The 22,861-nt window shown below is 38.3% G+C and overlaps 1 protein-coding gene across 2 annotated transcripts in view; it reads right to left on the bottom strand.

Moving 5' to 3' along the window:
* Positions 1 to 22,861, bottom strand: part of ddx10 (DEAD (Asp-Glu-Ala-Asp) box polypeptide 10) — a 246,547-nt gene that overhangs the window by 148,951 nt on the left and 74,735 nt on the right. For both annotated transcript variants that reach the window (XM_043691861.1, XM_043691863.1), the window contains 4 exons: positions 15,625 to 15,726; positions 13,734 to 13,821; positions 12,975 to 13,063; positions 8,658 to 9,087 (listed from right to left, as the gene is read on the bottom strand). In XM_043691861.1, the coding sequence (XP_043547796.1) occupies positions 8,658 to 9,087; positions 12,975 to 13,063; positions 13,734 to 13,821; positions 15,625 to 15,726 (709 nt within the window). The remainder of the gene's footprint in view (positions 1 to 8,657; positions 9,088 to 12,974; positions 13,064 to 13,733; positions 13,822 to 15,624; positions 15,727 to 22,861) is intronic.

The following is a 22,861-nucleotide window of genomic DNA, read 5'->3' as shown; positions in this document are numbered from 1 at the left end:
CACTGACTGGTGTACAAGAACACCTAAATCACTTTGTACTGCCCCTTTACCTAAATTGATTCCATTTAGGTAGTAATCTGCCTTCCTGTTCTTGCCACCAAAGTGGATAACCATACATTTATCCACATTAAACTGCATCTGCCATGCATCTGTCCACTCACCTAACCTGTCCAGGTCACCCTGTAATCTCCTAACATCCTCCTCACATTTCAGTCTAATACTGCTATCTCATCAATAGTCAAAGCTAGCACTATTTCTGCCAAAATTACGCGAACATATATCAAGTACTCACATAATTAGGAACATAACATGACAATATGTAGAATAGTGCTTTGCTGCTTCATGACCACAAAAATTACAGAAGCTAACAAAACTGCAAAGGGTAGAACGAACAACAGAGGTTCTGGAGTCCAGAACAAGCAATATTGTCTAAAGATAAGGGGTTAGCTTTTTTAAGACTGAGAGGGGGAAGAAGTTCATCCCTTAGAGGATTGTGAAGTTTTGAAATTCTCTATACAGGGGGCTGTGGAAGTTCAAGGGATGAACATATTCAAGACAGATCTACAGATTGTTAGGCACGAAAGGAATTAATTGATCAGGCAGGAAAGTGTATGATGCCAAAATTCAGTTGTGCTCTTATTATAACAGAGATCACAAATAATTTATTGTTCCTTCAGTTTTGCCTCATGACAAGCATTCTTCAGTGTTTTAAAAGATATTATTTTCTATTTTAGGCAAAGTTAAGGTTTCGTGTATAATGCAACAGCACAGTAATTACAACTTTGCTATGGTGGCTCAATGGTTAGCACTGCAACCTCTCAGCATCAGGGATCTGGGTTTGATTCTAGCCTCAAGCGACTGCATGGAGTTTGCACATTCTGCCCACGTCTGCATTTCCTCCTGGTGTTTTAGTTTCCTTCCATAGTCCAAAAATGTGCAGATTAGGTGGATTGCCTGTGGGAAAAACAGGGTTACAGGGATACAGTAGAGGGGTCGGGTCTGTACGGGATGCTCTTCAGAGGGCCGGTGTGGACTCGATGAGCCATTGGCCTGCTTCCACACTATAGGGATTCTATGGATCTATAATGAATTGCTATTCAGGGAGTAATTAAGTTAGGCCAGCTGAGTGGCTGTTACTAAATATATTCTAAGATGGTCAAACTACAAAGCCAAAAGCAAATTCATTGTCACAGATGCTGCAATTCCCCGGATATGGTGTCAAATGATATCCATTTTACAAACAATATCCCCATTTGTAAGCTTTCATTTCAAGCGACACACAAATGTCCCATCCAATAGGTACTACTACATTAAAGCAAGATACATAACTTAGACTGGCCATTTAAAACAGGCAAGATTACAAAATACAGACCTTATACAGCTATAGGCGACTTTCTTTGGATCGATTCATAAATACATATTCTTAATTTTAGTCCGTCTGCTCAGGATTTACACCTGAAATTCTTATCTGTAAACTAAAGTCAAACAAGTATTATATGGGCTCCCCAGACAAAAGTGACTTTGGTAGGAGTGTGATGCCTCTGAGACACAAGAAAATCAGGAAGATATCAATTTCAAATCCTTTTCACATCTAAGTTTCTTTCATGGCCTTGCTGTACTTGATCTCTGAGATCACAAAAATTTGCAACTTGGAACCAGGCCTTGAGCAGCTATTTGAGTTGGTACTGCATTGCAGTTCTGAGGAATTCTGTAATGTTTCAGGTGTATTCTTTCAAAGCAGACATTTAACCAAAGTCCATGGATGGACGTACTATCTGAACAGCAGGAGAAACTCTCCCATTGTTTTATTATCACTCAACCAACATTTCAACTGCTTATTTCTCTTACTGCTGTTTGTAAGAACTTGCAGCATGCAAATAGTTGCTGTATTTCACTGAATTTCATCAACTATATCTCAAATGATACTTCAATCACTATGAAGGCCTTTTGGATGTCCTGGCATTTCGAAAGGTGATATGATGATGCTCATTCCTTTCATTTTACATCACAATGCATGGAGATCATTGTGGAGACTGATCAGGGTGTTCCAAGGTGAACATTTAATGAAGAGAAACATGAAATACTGACTGTTTTTACTTAGGAAACAAGACTAAAAAGAATTTTTTTTTGAGAAAGTCGTAAGTTATGAAAAAATTTGAAAAGGAGAAAAAGGAAAGACAGTTCCTGTGGTTGGCAAATTACAGGTAAGAGGTGACCAATTTAAAACTGTACTCAAGAGTTTGCCGAGAAACATTGAGTGGAACCAGTTTTGGGCAGCACTAACGAAAAAGGCGCATACGCAGAATGGAAAGACTTTATCATTGTGCTCCTCGAATTGCTGCCAAGAAACTGGATGCTTGTTTTACATTAAACAATTATTTTCTCTCAACAGCTCAATTTCCAACGAAGCCAAAGCAGACTGAAACCTTTTATATACCGTCCTAGACTGAGGAGATTCTTCTAGTACCGTGCATTTCTGGAAAGAAGAAAAATTTCAGCAGGCAATCCTTCTTGCCTAAGTATCACTCTATTGCATTGTTTAGTGTTTCTCGATTACATTGTTGATGTCAATTGCAAAAAATGTGTATAGTACACACTATATTTTGGAATTGGATTTCAAAAGTAGAGGCAGGTGGTTATGGGTCAGTTAGTGAAGGTTTAGTTTTAAAATATCAGAAAGTCAATTCAGAACAACTTCCTAAATACACTAATTCCAAAGAAAGCACGTGACTGCAAGAAGTGTCCAGGAGAACTTGAGGCAAATAAAACACCAGCACTGTTTGGTTTATGACAGAGTACGCTCAAAAGTAATTAGTGTAATTTTGAGTTGAGAACCAAAGACTCAAAACTTTAGTTTAGAAGATGCTAAGTTCTGTTCAGAAGGTAGAACAGTTTCTCAAGTCAGTTCAGCAAAACTGGTCACCTCATCAGAAATGGCTACTAGCCTGCAGAACTTCCAAGCCAGAGCATTTAGTTAAACATAGGTTAAGTTTTCAGAACTTTACACTGTCAAAAATTATATGCCATCAGAATTGAGAGATGTTCCTGCCAGCAAACTCTAAAAAGAACCTTTTTTTTTAAAAAAAAAAGACAATGCTCCAAGAAAAAGAATTTGGGAAACGTCAGTTATGCAAAGATTTAAAAAGCTGAGACCGAGGTGATATTTCTCTGGAATTGAACCTCTGTAATGGGTAGCATTGGGGAACAGGTAGAAACTTTATTTTTGTTTCAAATTATATTTTTACCTTTTTAGCTGTCTTCTACATAGCTTTTTTTTTCCCCACCTATTTTGTAAAACTTACAGCCTGTTGTGAAAGAACATCCGCAGCCTCGTGTGTGAATGTGCTTCAGTGATGAACCACCATGTTATCCAACTGCAAAAAATTAAACTATCTATCAAACTAAGTTTCATTCCAGGATCTGACTTAGCCAGTATTACCAGCAGCTGGGATCATATCACAATTTAATCCAGTGATGAAGGAATGGAGGTAACTCTCAATTCAAAATGGTATGCAACTTGGAGGACAATATTAGATTACTTACTTACTGTGTGGAAACAGGCCCTTCAGCCCAACAAGTCCACACCGACCCGCCGAAGCGCAACCCACACAGACCCATTCCCCTACATTTACTTCTTCACCAAACACTACAGGCAATTTAGCATGGCCAATTCACCTAACCTGCACATTTTTGGATTGTGGGAGGAAACCGGAGCACCCGGAGGAAACCCACGCAGACACTGGGAGAATGTGCAAACTCCACACAGTCAGTCGCCAGAGGCAGGAATTGAACCCGGGTCTCTGGCGCTGTGAGGCAGCAGTGCTAAACACTGTGCCACCGTGCCGCTCACATGGTGCTGATCACATGTTATTGCAGTTCTTAGTGATAATGGTAGAGTAATCCAGAATTCCAGGATAATGCTCTAGGGACATCAGTTCTTCTCCCATCATGGCAGCTATGAAATCCGAATTCAGTTAATAAATCAGGAATATAAATCTAAAATCAGTGATGGCGTTGATGTCAACCATCATTGATGGTAATTTTCTTGTAGTTTTTTTTTTAAATTCAGGGGATGAGGGAGAATTCCCTTCAAGAAGGGGGTGGTCTTGAATGCATGCACAGAAGTCCACCTGGTTCACTGCCATCCTTTAGGGAAGGAAAGCCACTACTCTAACCTGGTCTGGCCTTCATGTAATTCCAGTTTCACAGCGATATTACTGACATTTAACTGCCCTCTAAGAATACGTAGCATGCCAATCAATTCAAGGGTAATTTCATTCAGGAGATGGAGAACAGATGCAGGCCATGTTGGCAATGTCCACATCCCATAAAAGAATAAAGAAAAGAACTGCGCTACATTATACGTCTCTTCATTAAAATCAGAAAGTGAATAGTAGCCAGTAATGAAAAAATCTAACACGGGCCGATTCATTCTTGTTGCTTAAAGTTTGCAATGCTATTGGTTACAATACAGTATTGACCAAACGATCACTGGAAATATTGGACTGGAACCCTTCAGATGTTGACATAAGCTTTGCAAATTAAGAATGGAATACGTTTTATATCCAACTAACCTTAAATTTAAATCTTTGGGGAAAAAAAAGATAAAATATGAACAAGTTGGCAGAAGTTTTGTTTGGAAACAGGATGATATACAATTTTTTTGCTTCAGATTGATATAAACAGGATTAGATTTCAGTCATTTTGACATAATTCCCTCTAATAAAAAACTGCTTTATTGGTAGTGATTTCCTTATCAAAATAGTGTTGCATTCTGTTTACATTTACAGCAATTAATACCATTTCACCATATATGTTTCTAGTATGCCTGTGCTTAATGTAGTAGATCAGCTTTGAAATACAAGCCATAAGAGTACAGATTTGAATAGAAATTTATGTAGTGCCTGCTCACACCTCTCAAATATTGCCTGCTAATATCTCTCAATTGTGACAAAACACTTCACCAAAATTGAATTGCTTTGGAGTGACTACCATTATATGGGTAAAAACAGGAATAAAAATAAGTTGCGTGGCAAATTCATTTTAAATTTGATTTCCAGTTTTCAATATTAAGACTCCGAACTATGACTAGTAATTTCCCCCAACAATGAGAAAGAAACTCTGAGAAGATTATATGGTCACGCTTATTAAACTACTACTTCTCACTATGTAAATTACAAGAATTAATTTCAAGACTTCTAGTTTGGCTGTATTAATTGTGATTTCAAGCTCTGCATTGTTTTGAGTGCTTCCTCTCCTCTTCCAATTATTGGAATGGAAATAGGACACGAAAGATTCCATCTTGATGCTTACAGTTTGTAATGTTAGTGGTTATGGTGCAGTATTTGCCAAACACCGTGGAAATACTGGATTTCACTTACCAATTCAGCAGCTTAAATGTGAGATGTTGCACCTTGGTAAGGAAAGCCAGGACAGGACCCGTACACTTAATGGTGGGAGTCTTCTGTTTCAAAGGGTCCAAATGGTCCGCACCAACTAGATATCCTAAACTGATCTAAAGTTATAGTGTCATAGAGATATACAACACAGAAACAGACCCTTCGGTCCAACCCGTCCATGCCAACCAGATATCTCAACCTAATCCAGTCCCACCAGCCAGCACCTGGCCCACATCCCTATAGATCCATCTAGATGCCTTTTAAATGTTGCAATTATATCACCCCCTCCCCCCACCACTCCCTCTGGTAGCTCATTCCATACACCCTGTGTGAAAAAGTTGTCCCTTAGATCTCTTTTACATCTTTCCCTTCTCACCTAAAACCTATGCCCTCTAGTTCTGGACTCCCCCACGCCAGGGAAAAGACTTTGTCTATCCATGCCCCTCATGATTTTGTAAACCTCTAGAAGGTCACCCCTCAGCCTCCAATGCTCCAGGGATAGTCCCATTTGCCTGCATTTGGCCCATATCCCTCCAAACCCTTCCTGTTAATGTATCCATCCAGATGCATTTTAAATCTTGTAATTGTACCAGCTTCCATTTCATCTGGTAGCTCATTCCATACATGCACCACCTTCTGCATGAAAAAGTTGCACCTCAGATCCCTTTCAAATCTTGCCAAACAAAGAGAACCAGGGGTGCAGGCTCACAGTTCAGGGGTGCAGGCTCACAGTTCCTTAAAAACAGAGTCACAGGTCAACAGGGTGACTTTCGGCATGCAGTGGTCCATGCAGTGAGTATAAAAGAGTTGAGATGACATGTTGCAATTGTACAGGACATTGGTGAGGCCACTTTTAGAATACTACTTTCAATTCTGATTCGGTGCTATAGGAATATGTTGTTAAATTTGAACGGGTTCAAAACAAGGATGCTTGTGGGATAGAGGATTTGAGCTATAGAGAGAGGCTGAATAGGCTAGGACATTTTTCCCCTGAAGGGTCAGAGGCTGAGGGGTGACCTTATAGGAGTTTAAAAAATCATGAGGGATAAGGTGACAGACAAAAGATTTGAAAGGAATCTTGAGGTGTAACTTTTTCATGCAGAAGGTGCTGCATATATGCAATGAACTGCAGAAGAAGTGGAGGCTGGTACAATGACAAGTTTTAAAATACATCCAGATGGATACATGAACAGGAAGGATTTGGATGGATGTGGGCCAAATGCAGGTAAATGGGACTAGATCAGTTTAGGATATCTAGTTGGTGTGGACAATTTGGACGAAAGGGTCCGTTTCTGTGCTGTGTAACTTTATGACTCAATCATATCACACAAGGCTGCCTCCTCAATTTAGAATAAACAGAAAGATACAATTAAGGCACAGAAGTAGGGCATTCAGCCTTTCATGCTGGTTTCACAATTCGTAAAATCATAGCTGATCAGGCTGTAACCTCAAATCCTCAGTCCTGTCCACCCCAATGATGTTTCACGCCCTTGCTTAACAAGTATCCATCCATAACAAACAAACCAGAAATTTGTGGAGAAGCTTGATCTTGAGTCCTGAAGCTAAGGTACCTAAGCAGAGGACAAGGTGCTGCTCCTCCAGCTTGCATGATGTACCTCACAGCCTTCCACACTCAACATCAAATTTAACCATTTCAGAGCAGGAACACCTCCTTCTCACGTCTATTACCAACACCCCACAACCTGATGTCCTGTCATAAAATGGTTTGCTCTCAGCACAGCTAAGCTATTTTCAACTACTCAAGATCCCCACTATCACCTATCTTATCTTACCTTCTTTCCTGGGTTACCATCAATAATCCCTTTGTCTGCCTCCCGCTCTCACTTGCTTCATCTCCACTGATCCTTTTGCCCTGCTCCCACTTCCTATCATCAGAATAATAACCACCTTTTGCGAGCTTTCAGTTCTAAAGAAAGGTCACTTAACCGAAAACATAAACTCTGCTTTTTCTCCACAGATACAGCCAAACCTGCTAAGTTTCCCTAGCAATTTCAGTTTTTGTTTGTTTCAGATTTCTGGGCATCTGCAGTTCTTTTGTTTTACTGAAGTATCTATCCATCTCGGTCTTAGAAATGTTCAAACATTCTCTGCAAGAAACAAAGAAGTGCTAATGCTAGAAATCTAAAACAAAAACAGAAAAACAAGAATAAGCCAGCATAGATTTAAAGTGGTGTGCAAACAAAGAAAAGGAGAACACAAGGAGAAAAATTTAGTCTCTCAGTGAGTTGTTAGGGTATGGAATTCCTGGAAATGTGGTGGACGCAGGTTCAACGGAGGTATTCAAGAAGGCATTGGATTTTCTTTTAGATAGTAGTAGGGGTATGAAGAAAGGCAGGTAATATACAAAGTGCCAGCACAATGTGCCAAATGGTGGCCCCTTCACTATAATAATTGTTATTAAGGCAACTTGCTCAGTACAAGTATTAGTCTAACAAATGCCTGAACTGCTTCCAACTCAACAACATCCTTCTGCCAATAGTGACCAATACCGTACACATTACTTCCAGTCCGCTTAAAGTTTTTGTAAAGAAGTCAACACCAAATTAATTTAAGACAGAAAAATTGCAATAAGTCACAGAGATGGACTTACTTGGAAGATCAGTTCACACAAATAATAATGTAGAAGAAACAACACCTCTCCCAGAAATTGTTAAAAATAAAGCAAAAATCTGACCCCAGAATAAAAGTGTGACATTGTATTCATTCACGTCCACAAGTGATTTGATAAAAAGACTACAAACATGCGACCTCAAATGCTAGTTCACAGCCTTCTTAAAAGGGGAATGCCTCAAACAGAAAAAAGACATTCAAGTTTAACTAAGTTGTTGAGGAATGTGACTACTTTAAAAATTGATATTTTTAAGGCCTTCAAAAATATAAACATTCAGGAAGGAAACAAAGACAGTTGGAGAGCATGTTTTGGGATATTCTGGTAAATCCTTTTTTTTTAAACTTTCTGTTTTCACAAGTGCTTAAAAATGTGTAAGTTGTCATTTTTCTCACAATGCTTCTTAATGCTATTTGAATAGTAGCTATAATCTTAACTTACTTATGGTGGTGCTTAGTAAAATTAACTAGCAGCTAACCAACTACAAGAAATCTGCATAAAAGTTATACTAGCGTAAACATGACTCAAGTACAGTTAAAAAACAGGAATCAGGAAATGCTAAATGTGTGAGACAAACATCTAATTTTATTCCTTTACCTTAATATGAAGGAAAACCTTATCGTACTTACCGTCATTTCTTTAGCTTCAAAGCCAAAAACATTCCACTGTTTCACTGTAAGCAAGTCATGTTCATCATTGTCATCATCATCATCATTAAAAAACTGAAGCGTGACTGTTCCTTCATCCTTCTCAACTCCAGCATTTTGGTCTCTTGGATCTCCATCTTCACTAGCTTCTTGGTTTTTATCATACACACTTCCCTCAACAGCTTTTTCATCTTCAGTTTTCTCACTGGTCTCCATTTGGGAAGAGGGTTTGTGCTCCCTAAACTGAGTCTTAAAATCTTCCAATTCCTCATCAGTATCTGAAGCATCTTCCAGCAAACTTCCAGCCACATTATCGGTACCTTGTGCTACAACTCCTGCGCAAGATACCTGGTTCCCTTTTAGTGCTTTTTGAAGAAATCTAATTCGAGGAGCTACAGCAAGGCCTAGGGAGCTGCAATGAAAATAGATTTTACGTTTTTAAATAATTTACATAGAAATACATAAAATAAATAGCACATACAGGGGTGGCACGGTGGTTCAGTGGTTAGCATTACTGCCTCACGGCGCCAGGGACCTGGGTTCGATTCCAACTTCGGGCGACTGTCTGTGTGGAGTTTGCACATTCTCCCCATGTTTGCATGGGTTTCCTCCCAGAATCCAAAGATGTGCATGTCAGGTGTACTGGCCATGCTAAGTTGACCATAGTGTTAGGTGCATTAGTCAGGGGTAAATGTAGGGGAATAGGTCTAGGTGGGTTACTCTTCAGAGGATCGGTGTGGACTTGTTGGGCCAAAGGGCCTGTTTCCACACTGTAGGGAATCTAACCTAAATACAAGGCACCCAGACAAATCCATCCATACCGGCATTTATACTCCACTCTAGCTTCTTTCTTCATTAAAATGTATCAGGATAACACTCTATTCTTTCTTTCTCATGGACTTATCCAGCCACCCTTTAAATGAATTTATATTATTTACCTCAGCCACATTCTTCAGCGACAACTTCAACATTCTCAACTTTCTTTGGGTAAAGACATTTTATCCTAACTTTCCATTTGGTTTCTTGGAGGCTATTCTACATCAACAGCCTTTATGATGTTTGTCCTCACAAACCAAAATACACTTTCTGTCTGTTGTTTTTTTTTGTCTGTTTCTCAATTTTGAAGACCTTGATCAGGTTTTCTCTCAGCCTTCTTGTTTCTGTCAAACAGTGCACCTGACTATTTGTCCTTTCCTGGATCGGTATAAACTTAAACTTATTATGTAGTAGCATTCCAGCTAATCTTTTTTGCAACTTCTTCTATATTTCTATATCCCTTTTCCCAATGGAGATCAGAACTGCACAGTACTTAAAGCATGTGAACAAAATATCAAATGTATAATTAATTCAACAAAACTTAGAGTTGTATAAAATAAAATATCCATCACATCCATCAACTCTATATCTTTGTTGCAAATACCCACTTCTAGCCTTTCAGTTCCTCAGCATAAAATTCTCGTCCAACGCTCCAGTACAGTATTGAAGGCACACGTGGGAGCTGTTTTCAGATGAGACATTAAACCAAGACCTGTCTCATTTACTTGTAAAAGACCTAGAAATGCTGCCTGACTTGTCAAATATATTCACAATCTTTGTTCCTTAAATTTAATTTTAAATTAGACTTCAAATACTCCGCTGTTCAGAATGTTGAGGTTGCAACTTCTTTCCGTTTTTCCCAAATGTAGGTCAGGTAAATGTTTAGCGAACATTTATCCACTCAGAACTGAACAATAACTATAACATTTCCGAGGATATCATAAACAAGGAAGAACAGTAGAATTTACAGTCGGCTTAATACACTATAATCAATGTATCAATTTGAACAAATGGATTTACTTATTCCCTGTCGCATATTCTCACAGGATTTGTAAATGTTACACATTTTATCAAAAGTACTGAATTTTAAATACACAAAATGTTTTATATCAACATCAATTCTTTAACTTTCCACTACCAATTTGCTTTACTACACAAACTATCGTCTAGCTGATGTCTTCATAACCTCAAATCATTTACATTGCCTGGTGCCCAATTTACTTAGGTTTGAACTTGCAGCTAAAGTCTCGCTATTGAGAGATACATAAGATAATTATGGCTATGCCAGCAAAAATGAATGCTATCAATTTACCAATCTTCTACCATTCAATTCTCCTCACAAACATCAGAACCTAAAACCGCAGGGAAGCAAATTCAACAATAAATAACTACATGGATAAATAAATACATTCTCTCAGCAAAGTAAACCGAAGGAAAATGTTGTAAATACTATTCATGCATTCTACATTGATAGTGTCATGTAAGCATACTGACAAAGGGCAGCATTCTGCTACTTCAATTTTTTCTGCTGGTAAAACGGGAAAGAGGAATAACTAATTTCTATTTTTCAAAATGGCCTAAGTCACACACTGGTGTAACAAGTGCAGGTGTAACAATCAGTTATATGAGTTACGGATCAAACAAAAGAATAATAGCTTTCTGATGATACCAAATATGGAATCCTAGCAAGCAACAAAGAATTGGGCAATGGGTAAGATTCTTGGTAGTGTGGATGAGCAGACAGATCTCAGTGTCCATGTGTGTAGATCATTGCAAGTTGCCACCCAGGTTGATAGGGTTTTTAAGGTGCATGGTGTGTCAGCTTTTATTGATAGAGGCATTGAGTTTCAGGGCCATGGAGGTCATGTTGCAGCTGCACAAAACTATAGTGCAGCCGCACTTGGAGTGTTCCGTACAGTTCGGGTCGGCGCATTATAGGATGTGGAAGCATTGTAAAGGGTGCAGAGGAGATTTACCAGGATGTTGCCTGGTATGGAGGGAAGGTCTTATGTGAGAAGGCTGAGAGACTTGAGGCTGTTTTCATTAGAGAGAGGGGAAAGGTTGAGGAGTGACTTAATAAAAGCATACAAGATGATCAGAGGATTACATAGTGTGGACAGTGAGAGCCTTTTTCCTTAGAAGGGGATGGATAGCACGAGGGGTCATAGCTTTAAATTGAGGGGTGATAGATACAGGATAGATATCAGATGTAGGTTCTTTGCTCAGAGAGTAATAAGGATGTGGAACACTCAGCCTGCAACAGAAGTAGACTCGCCAACTTTATGGGCATTTACAAACAATACGGACAATAATGGAATAGTGTAGGTTAGATGGGCTTCAGATTGGTTTCACTGGTCAGTGCAACATAGAGGGCCGAAGGGCCTGTCCTGCACTGTAATGTTTTATGTTCTAAGAATGTATAAAATACACAGATGCATGAATGTGTAAGTGGAGTGAAACAGGAGACAACAAAAGAAAATATACCCAACATAATATTACAATTGCAGTAATGGAACAGAAAGACCTAGGTGAAAAAGGACACAAAAAGAAAATTTAATTCTGGAATTTCATGCATCAGTGTATTTAGCATATAAGCAAAAGCTGCCTTGTTAAATTTCTACAAGACATCAATTCAGCCACAAATGTCCTAGACATTCAAATAGGGAAGGATGTCCGTGCTGTGGAAAGATAATGAAGATTTACTACAATTTATAAAGGAAAAAGAAATTATACAGAAAGTCACTTTATGATTAAAGTGGGTTAAGTAAGAAGTTTTCAAGATTGTGAAAAATTTTGTAAATTTAAATATTATTTCTGTTGGTTGGCAAATTGGTAATGGGGACACAGACCGAAGATTAACATCACAGGGAGGGTTGGGAGATTGTGATTGCTAGGATCAAAATATATTTTTCCATGATCATTCCTATTACTACAACCTCTTTCTAAACTTCCTGACACAAAAAGCACAATTATAAACTGCAAGGCCTTAGCTCTCATCCTACCCATTCACCAAAATAATGGCAACTGGTTCCCACAACATAAATCATTCCTCTAGAGTGAACACCTAATTCATTCACTGGAATGATAAGTTATATTTTTAATAGACACCTATTTTTAACCAACAGAAAGCTTCAGATTTATTACAAAAGTAGCAAGCCATAGAGGAAGATGGAGGAGGAAAATAGGTAAAAATAGTCTCAAAATACTGCTACACTAAAATGGAAGCACAAATCATACTAACTAATAAAGATTCAACCTCAATCTTGTACAAAAAAAAACATTAAGCTGTACAAGATCAATCTGCAAGTGAAATTTAAATTTCTGCAGAAGAAACACTTAACCCTAACAATGTTCACCTATAGGTGACATTCAATATGTGGTGTTGTCCTTTGTAGCTGAATTTGGTCGCATTTTGTTCTAGATAACGATACAGGCCACTTTTTGCCTATCTGCAACACAACACAAACTCAAAATATCACTTACAATGCATATTCTTTCAGTGGCATTGAGAAAACATCAAAGACATCTTTGTTCTTCATAAGGTAGACTGAACGGATATAGGACACATAGCACTGCAATAAAGCAAACATTTCAGACATTATAAACAAATTACAAAATAACAACATAATTAGAACTAAGACTTCAAAAGACTTAAAAGAATGATTTAGGAATTAAAAATAAAAACCGAAGTCCCTTTGACAAACAGAATTATGGGAAAACCCCTTAATACAAAGCTTCTCATTCCTTCCTTCCTACATTAAAGACCAGGTGTGAAAAGGATGGAAAGTTCTGGGCTCAGAACATCATCATGACAACACTACAACAAGGCCCACAACAACCATCAACCCACCCTTCAAGCATACTTTTGTCAAAGATATGGCATGAGAATGCTGCAATGGCCACAAACACTAAGGCTCGATGTCTTCTGGATAGTTTTTGTCCCCCACTTGATCATAAGCTTACAAAAATTAGACTAATGACAAAATGACACAGTTTTAAGCTAATGAAGCAACTTTGTGTGTGTTGTTCAAGGACACAACAAATCCGATCAAAGAGTAACCTAATTATTAGCATAATTCCAATGACACGAGAGAGAGAGAGAGAGCGCGTGAGAGAGAAAGTGAGCGAAAAAGAGAGAAAAAAACTGGCAATTTACTGTATCCCTTAATGTGTTTACACAGACGAATGAAAAGTGTTAACAGTATACTTATAGTTGAAATGATCAGAAATCAAAAGACTCACTCGTTGTGCTCGTTCTTTCAGCTCTAGCTCTTGGGCTAAAAAAGCTTCCAGCTTTGCCTGAACATTTATTAATTTTCGTGGATTTATTCTGTTGAAAATGATTAAATAAATTATTTTTTAATTTGCTAACAACCCACTAAATCTTCAACAAAAATATTAAATGCCTATAAACTAAGCAGATGCAAAATCAATAGAGTCAAAAAGAAGATTCCAATTAAATTTTGTAATTAGTATAAGGACTGACAATAACAGCAGCAATTTAGAACATCTGGGCACAAAATATATATTTTGGTCAGTTTTAGCACTAAGTATGTGCTGCTTCACTGAAAATGAAAAATCTCAATCTTCAGCATGTTGAGATGAAACACAAAAGGAGAACAGATTTAGAGAAGAGAAGAAACACCATTTTCTTTCAAGGTTATCCTGATCCTTCGCCCTGGATAACATACATCTATTTTCATTGTTCAATTTTCCACAAGGATATGATAATAAATATATGATCTATGATGTCAGCACAGGGTAAAGAGCTAAAGATTAAGGAATGCAATTTGAGAGATCAATGGAATGGCAATGTTTTAGGAAGGGAATTTCACAGCTCAAGGTATGGACAGCCAGAGGTACAAAGTTGTAAGTGGCCAGAATTAAAGAACAGAGATCTCAGATGTTTGTTGAGCAAGGGTAAGGAGGAATAAGGTTATGGAGGTCTTTTAAACACAAGGATTGAGAATCCACTGTTGGATCAAAAGCCAATGAACAAAGGGATGCTGGGGCAACAAGACTTGGCAACTGTTACATAATGGGTAACAAAGCATTGGATAAATTTTAGCTTATGGAAGAATACTGGAAAATTTGGAACAGAAAAATAACAGAAGCACAAAACCCAGCCGGGGCAGAGATGCGTACAAAGAGAAGTAGCTGACCTTTATGAAAGAGGAGATAGTGTGTTTGATTTTCAGTTCAGTGTAAAATGGGAGGGGCTCAGTTTGGATCAATTACACATCTGCATAAATTACATAATCAGCAAATTTAATAGCAAAATAAACAAATAATATTGTATAAAGCAAAGCAATCTCATCATATCAATTTATCAAGACCAAATATTTATAAGTTATCGCTCCAGCAGATTTTATATCTAAAAAGATTGGAAAATCTCTAATCTAAGGAGGGCTCCTGCCAAAGGAAACAATATGAAATTTGACAACCATCTCAAATGGTGTGCAACTAGACTGTACTGCCTTATTTTAGGAATATCTCCCTGCACTCTCCACCTGCTAAATCTTTTGTATCAATCAAACTGAAACAATCAGACTCAAGGAACCTCTCAGCTCAACACCATCTCATGAAATCTGCTTCAGCATGGCGAAACGACTACAGAAAACCTACTAAGTAATGCTTCAGATTTGGAAAGAAACAAATTAGTACTACCAAGACTACATGAATTTAAACTTGGAGGTAATTTTAAACTGCATATTTTATTTAGCATTCCATGTGTGAATCCATAACAATGAGGATGAAGAATTCCAAACTTATTTCAAATTTCCGTTTGAATGATAATGCAGCTTTTGTGACCCCACTTGGAAGATGCTTTATTCACAATAGCATACTTATCAACATCATGAGCCCTTTTCTTACAAAACAAATTGCTTCCTCGCCATGTGCAAACATCAATCTCTAAAATTTAAAAATAAATCCCAAAACCAGAATTATCAAAACTACGTCAGCAAACATCCATTTTTGAAACATTTCAAAGAAAGATCAAGTTTACTTAGCGCACTGTCTTCAACTTAACACCATTTTAGGCGGTGCAAATATTTATATATCATCTTATAATAGCCAAGTAGAATCACAGCTACAGTTTAGTTCTTGACCTTAATAAACTAAAAAAAAATACTTTATTGTGTTGACGGGGATTTTTTTATCCTCCAGCTGTTTCACCATGGCTTTCTCTTCAGATGGAAGTAATACTAACAATGCTTCACCACCTTCCTTGTACCTGAAATATTAAGTAGACATTGTGTTTAAATAATAATCTATACTTAGACTCACATCAACTGAATATCATAAATCAAAACAGCAACAATAAAACAAAAAGTTATCCTCTCCATTTCCCTTTTTACAAGTTAAAAAATGTGTTTATTTATAATGCACCTTATCCGTTCCAAGACACTCAAAGAACTTTACAAAAATAACATATCTACTATTAGCTGCTCTTCAATTTAATCAGCAGCCCATTAAATAATTAAAACCAAAGGCAAAGAACACAGCTAAATGGCATAAATTATTTTTGACATTAGTCTTACTACAAAACTGCAAATATTTCCAATGGGTTGGATCAACTCTGCTCATGCCAAGTTTCATAGAATAATGGCTGTTTGGGCATTCCACAGTTTTAAACTAACAGAAATTCCCACAGTTTAGTCATTTCAGTGGTCTCGGACATTATATTGCAGTTTAATATAATTCAATTATTCCTCACTGAATCAAAGATTTAAGACTGACTGAATGATCTGTCTTTAGGATCATGAGGTCATGTAAAAGGTAAACTATTTATTATACAATGCCACTATATTAGAGGTTCAGTGAAGGATAATAAGTAAATGCTATAATGTCTCAGACTACAAAGAGAAACATTGCAGGCACTCAGTTTTGTCAAATGATCTTAAACACCAACACTATCAGTACACAAACAGACAATTACAAAAGTCACAAAGTATATTCAAAGAAAGGCAGACATTTTCACAGAATAAAATTGTGACTGATAATGAAATAAGTATGCAAAAACAAATCACATCTATGATCACAGCAATATCCATCATAGAACAGGAAAATAAAACTCAATTTTATCTGTGAAAAGCAGCTCAAAGAATCCTCTTTATTTGCAAAAAAGAAAACATTGGTTATTAACCATACCTGTTAGCAGAGATAAAAACTGACAAAATTTCTTCAAATGTTGGCGAGAGAACTTAAGTGAAGCTTTACTGCTAGAGGTTCTAAATACCTGGTATCTACCTTAATTATTCCTCAGCTTCTTTTCAAAATAAGTTACAAACTTAAATCTTTAAATAATTCTCTTCTTTTCCCCTAACTGAGGAAAGTATCCACAAATTATTTAACACAATAAAATGAAAATACCGGATTCAAGATCAATCTTCTGCAATACATTCATGTTACAAATTTAGCTTTCATTCACTAAACCTGATGCAAATGTATGATTGATCCAAACTGTGTCCAATACTTGGCTGGACCAGTAAAATTCCTGACTTTTGACAAAGGCTATATTTGCATTAATTAATTATACTGGTGCGAAGAAAAACGCAAAACATGTTGGCAAGCAGGTCAACCAAGCTCATGCAGCAGGGGGCTAAAAACAAAGATGTTGAATAAAATAGCATAAATCAGACAGCAATTCTAAGAAACAGCATGCAATTAGGTGGAAACAGTAAATAAAGTATCTGTCAAATCAAGTTTGAAGTACATTTGTGAAAATGATGAGCTATAAGGGCAAATAATCATTTGGAAACATGAGATGATGAGGTCGTCACAGCAGAGCTCTCTTAGGAATAGTGCCCATAGCATCAAAATATTTAGTTATGAAGGACACAGATGAATCTAGAATGAAAATACTTTTCTACAAAATAAGGAAGGAGCAAGTATAGGTGTACTGAAATAAAAGATTGCCAGACAACAAAACTTAGGAATGTGGTGAAAAGCAAAGACACAGGAATTTATTTAAAACATTGAGAACAGGTTGTGATACACACCAAATTAGGGCAAATCTAATTCAGTGCAAACAAGAGGGTATTAAGCTTTAGAAAGAAGAATGGGAAGAGACAATTCAAGCTTGCAATAAATTATTAAAGGGGATGCAACAACATATTGGAATTGGATACTTATGTACAGATCTTTGAAGATGGTGGAACAGATTAAGAAACCTATTAATACAGATACAGATCTGAGATTTTATAAATAGAGGCAGTGTAGGATAGCATGGTAAACCAGCACTGCAGAAAAATCATGACCAACAAAAGGGTTCTAGTTGAGGCATTTGTAGACAAGCCATGGATCAGCCATCAGGCAGAGAGAAGACAATAAAGGTGAAGACAAAGAGGACAGAAACCATGAAATTATAATATATATTTATTAACACACTAGCTGGTCCCAGTTAGAGCATGGTGTCCAATTCTGGGCATCACACTACAGTAGGACTTGAAGGTTTTGGAGAAGAAATCTACTGGAATGATTCTGGGGCTTAAGGATTAAATTTATCAAGACAGACTGCATAAACAGTCCTTTTTGTCTTTGCATGGCAAAAACGACTAAAAGGAAACTAGACAGAGGAGTTTAAAATTGCAACAGAGTCGGTGGAAAAAAATAGGACAACTTATTTAGCTATAGTTGGCACAGTAGCTCAGTGGATAACACTGCTGCCTCACAGTGCCACGGACCCAGGTTCAATTCCAGTCTCGGGCGACTGTGTAGAGTTTACACATTCTCCCAGTGTCTGCGTGGGTTTCCTCCGGGTGCTATGTTTCCTCCCACAATCTAAAGATGTGAAGATTCAGTGAACTGGCCATGCTAAATTTCCCATAGTGTTCAGGAATGTGTAGATTAGGTGTATTAGTCAGGGGTAAATTAGAGTAATGGGGAATGGGTACTCTTCAGAGGGTCGGTGTGGACTTGTTGGGCAGAAGGGCCTGTTTCCACACTGTATGGAGTCAAGAAGTCATCTCTCCCTTTGTTGACAGCATCACTCCACATGAACCAAAGAGCAAACTATGAACTACCACAGCCAAAAGTTACTGATTGAACTTGCATCACAATCAACTGAGCTAACCTGATCCCCCAGAATGGATAAAGAGAAACCTGTTTCCAATGGCTTAAAGCTCAACCACCAGGGATCACAGATAGAAGGAAAGGGCAAAAGAACCAGATCAAACATAAGAAGCTACATTCTTTTGTGAAGGTAAGGAGGAACTTGTTTACAAAATATGTGGCTAGGATTTAAAATATACTGCCTGCTGCTAGTGTGGAAAATAGATTCAATATCAACTTTAAAAGCAAACTGAATAAATATTCAATACTCAAAAGGAGATCAGGACAAACAGGATTGTTCTTCAAAAAAAAAGCCAATGCAAAGTTCATGAGTCAAATAATCATCTTCAGAGACATTGTAATCGATAATTGTGGACTGTCATAGAGAAGTACAGCAAGGAAACAGACCCTTTGGCCCAACCCGTCCATGCTGACCAGATATCCCAACCAAATCTACTCCCACCTGCCAGCACCCGGCCCATATCCCCTCAAACCGTTCCTACTCATATACCCATCCAAATGCCTTTTAAAATGTTGCAATTGTACTAGCCTCCACCACTTCCTCTGGCAGCTCATTCCATACATGTACCACCCTCTGTGTGAAAAAGTTGCCCCTCAGATCTCATATCTCTCCCCTCTCACCCTAAACCTATGCCCTCTAGTTCTGGACTTCCCCACCCAAGGGAAAAGACTGTCTTTTTATCCAATCCATGCCCCTCATGATTTTATAAACCTCTATAAGGTCACCTCTCAGCTGCCGATGCTCCAGGGAAAACAGCCCTATTCAGCTTCTCCTTATAGCTCAAATCCTTCAACCCTGGCAACATCCTTGTAAATCTTTTCTGAACCCTTTCAAGTCTCACAACATCTTTCCGATAGGAAGGAGACCAGAACTGCATGCAATATTCCAACAGTGACCTAGCCAATATCCTGTACAGCCACAACCTGACCTCCCAACTCCTATACTCAATACTCTGACCAATAAAGGAAAGCATACCAAACACCTTCTTCACTATCCTATCTACCTGCAACTCCACTTCAAGGAGCTATGAACCTGCACTCCAAGGTCTCTTTGTTCAGCAACACTCCCTAGCATCTTACCATTAAGTCCAGCTAAGATTTGCTTTCCCAAAATACAGCACCTCGCATTTAACTGCTTTAAACTCCATCTGCCACTTCTCAGCCCAATGGCCCATCTGATCAAGATCCTGTTGCAATCGGAGGTAACATTCTTCGTTGTCCACTACACCTCCAATTTTGGTATCATCTCCAAACTTACTAACTGTACCTCTTATGCTCATATTCAAATCATTTATGTAAATGACAAAAAGAAGTGGACCCAACATCAATCCTTGTAGCACTTCACTGGTCACATGCCTCCAGTCTGAAAAACAACCCTCCACCACCACAACCACCCTCTGTCTTCGACCTTTGAGCCAGTTCTATATCCAAATGTCTAGTTCTCCCTGCATTCTGTGAGATTGAACCTTGCTAACCAGTCTCCCATGGGGAACATTATTGAACACCTAACTGAAGTCCATATAAATCATATCTACCGTTCTGCCCTCATCAATCCTTTCAAAAAACTCAATCAAGTTCGTGAGACATGATTTCCCATGCACAAAGGCATGTTGATTTATCACTAATCAGTCCTTGCCCTTCCAAATACATGTACATCCTGTTCCTCAGGATTCCCTCCAACTACCTGCCCACCAATGACGTCAGGCTCACTAACCAAAGTTCCCTGGCTTGTCCTTACCACCTTTCTTAAACAGTGGCACCACGTTAGCCAACCTCCAGTCTTCCAGCACCTCACCTGAGACTATTGATTATACAAATATTTCACTCAGAGGCCCAGCAATCACTTCCCTAGCCTCCCACAGAGTTCTAGGCTACACCTGATCAGGTCCTGGGGATTTTTCCACCTTTATGCGTTTCAAGACATTCAGCACTTCCTCCTCTGTAATATGGACGTTTTTCAAAATTGCACCAACTATTTCCCTACAGTCTATATCTTCCATGTCCTTCTCCACAGTAAATGCTGATACAAATACTCGTTTAGTATCTCCCCCATTTTCTGCAGCTCCACACAAAGGCCATCTTGCTGATCTTTGAGGGGCCCTATTCTCACCCAAGTTACCCTTTTGTCCTTAATGTATTTGTAAAAACCCTTTGGATTTTCCTTAATTCTATTTGCCAAAGCTATCTCATGTCCCCTTTTTGCTCTCCTGATTTCCCTCATAAGTATACTCCTACAGCCATTATACTCTAAGGATTCACTCAACCTATCTTGTCTGCACCTGTCTTAACCAAACCCTCAATTTCTTTAATCATCCAGCGTTCCCTGTGCCAACCAGCCTTCCCTTTCACTCTAACAGGAATATACTGTTTCTGGACTTTCGTTATTTCATTTCTGAAGGCTTCCCATTTTCCAGCCGTCATTGTCAAGCATTTATTCTCACTTGCTGTATAAATTAATATCCACATTCATCTACAGGTAAGGTGCATTAGTCAGGGGTAAATGTAGAGTAATAGGGGAATAGGTCTGGGTGGGACACTCTTCAGAGGGTCGGTGTGGACTTGCAAGGCCAAAGGGCCTGTTTCCATACTGTAGGGATTCTATGATTCTATATGCTAATGCATCTTGTCTGCAGATCAAATATGCGACAAAGGATTGATGAGATCAGTTTCTAGGACACAGCACCGAGATCATCCCACAATCAAGACAAGCACTGCACCACTTCCATTCAATAAACTTTGGGGGAAAGAAAACAGGCTGAATCAAAATTATATCATTTTGAATTGGATTAGATTAGAACAGTCTAATATAATATAATCTGATACAAGGGATGATCAGGAAGCTCTTGTGCTTCCCCATTTCCTTCATCTAGCTCGATAGTGGATAAAACATATTTTTTTACAAAATGTTTTCATTGCTGTTTAACCCAAAACTTATAAGATTTATCTAGTTCCACTTTAGCACTGACCAATGACAATATGCATTTATATAGTCCTTTCAATACAGTAAAATATTGACAAGGCATTTCGTAGTCTGGTGATCAAACAAAATTTAGATAAGCCACATGCAATATTAGAAGAGGCGACTGAAAGCTTATCAAAGAGATAGGGTTTAAAATTTATGGTGGCGAAATAAAGATTGGAGTGCACAAGAAGCCAGAATGTTGTGGTCAGAAATCTCAGATGCTGGGAGGAGTGGAGGAGGTTAAAGATTATTTTGGAGAACAGGGGAAATTAGAGTAGAAGCATGTAAATTTTAAAATTAAGTAGATAATTAAGGTGAAATACAACTAGTTCATTTATAATCACAAGAAAATAAAATAGTTTGTACAGTGGTGCACCAAAATTATACAAAAACACCCATCTAGCTCACTAATGTCCTTCAGGGAAGGAAACCTTTTATCCTTACCTGATCTGGCCTACATGCAACTCTGCCATAAGGTAAGAAATGAGAATGCTTAGTGTTGACTGTGGAATGTTCATGTCCAAAAGCAGCAGGATTTGAATTATATTCAGACTTGGGCTAACAACGGCAAGTAACAAGCACCAAGCAATGACCATCTCCATTCAACAAGGAAGAATTTAACCATCAACTGTTGACATTCAAATGCATTGTTATATACAAACAACATCTTGAGGATTACCATTGATCAGAAACATATTTGGATTAGCGATATAAATATTGTGACCAGAAGAGCAAGTCAGAAACTTGGAATCCTGCAGCGAGTAACTCATATCCTTACTTCCCAAAGACAGCCTACCATCTACCAGACACAAATCAGGAGTATGACAGAACACTCCTCACTTGTCTGAGTGAGTGCAGCTCTGACAATACTCATGCAACGTAGCCCTATCTCAGAAAAAGTGACATACTTGACTTGCACCATATCGACAAATATCATACCCTCCAACTCTGACACACTGTAGCAGCAGTGCTTACCAACTGAAGATGCACTGCAGCCATTCACCAAAGCACCTGAGACAGCACCTTCCAAATCCATGACCACTAACATCTAGAAGGACGAGAACAGCAGGTACATGGGAACACAATCACCTACAGGTTCCTACCAAGCCACTCATCAGCCTGTCTTAGAAATATTTTGCTGTTCCTTCAATGTCATTGGGTCAAAATCTTGGAACTCCCTCCCTGACTGCACTGACACCAAATGGATTGCAGTGATTCAAGAAGGCAGTTCACCACCACCTTCTCAAGGGTAAGGAACGACAGGTAATAAATGTTAGCCCATCCAGCAATGACCACATCCCACGAATGGAAAAAAATACCCATGTGGAACTGC

This window comes from Chiloscyllium plagiosum, chromosome 6 (assembly GCF_004010195.1).
Source record: "Chiloscyllium plagiosum isolate BGI_BamShark_2017 chromosome 6, ASM401019v2, whole genome shotgun sequence".
NCBI lineage: Eukaryota > Metazoa > Chordata > Chondrichthyes > Orectolobiformes > Hemiscylliidae > Chiloscyllium > Chiloscyllium plagiosum.
The sequence above is the reverse complement of the archived record's forward strand: the minus strand, read 5'-3'. Positions and strand labels throughout refer to the sequence as shown.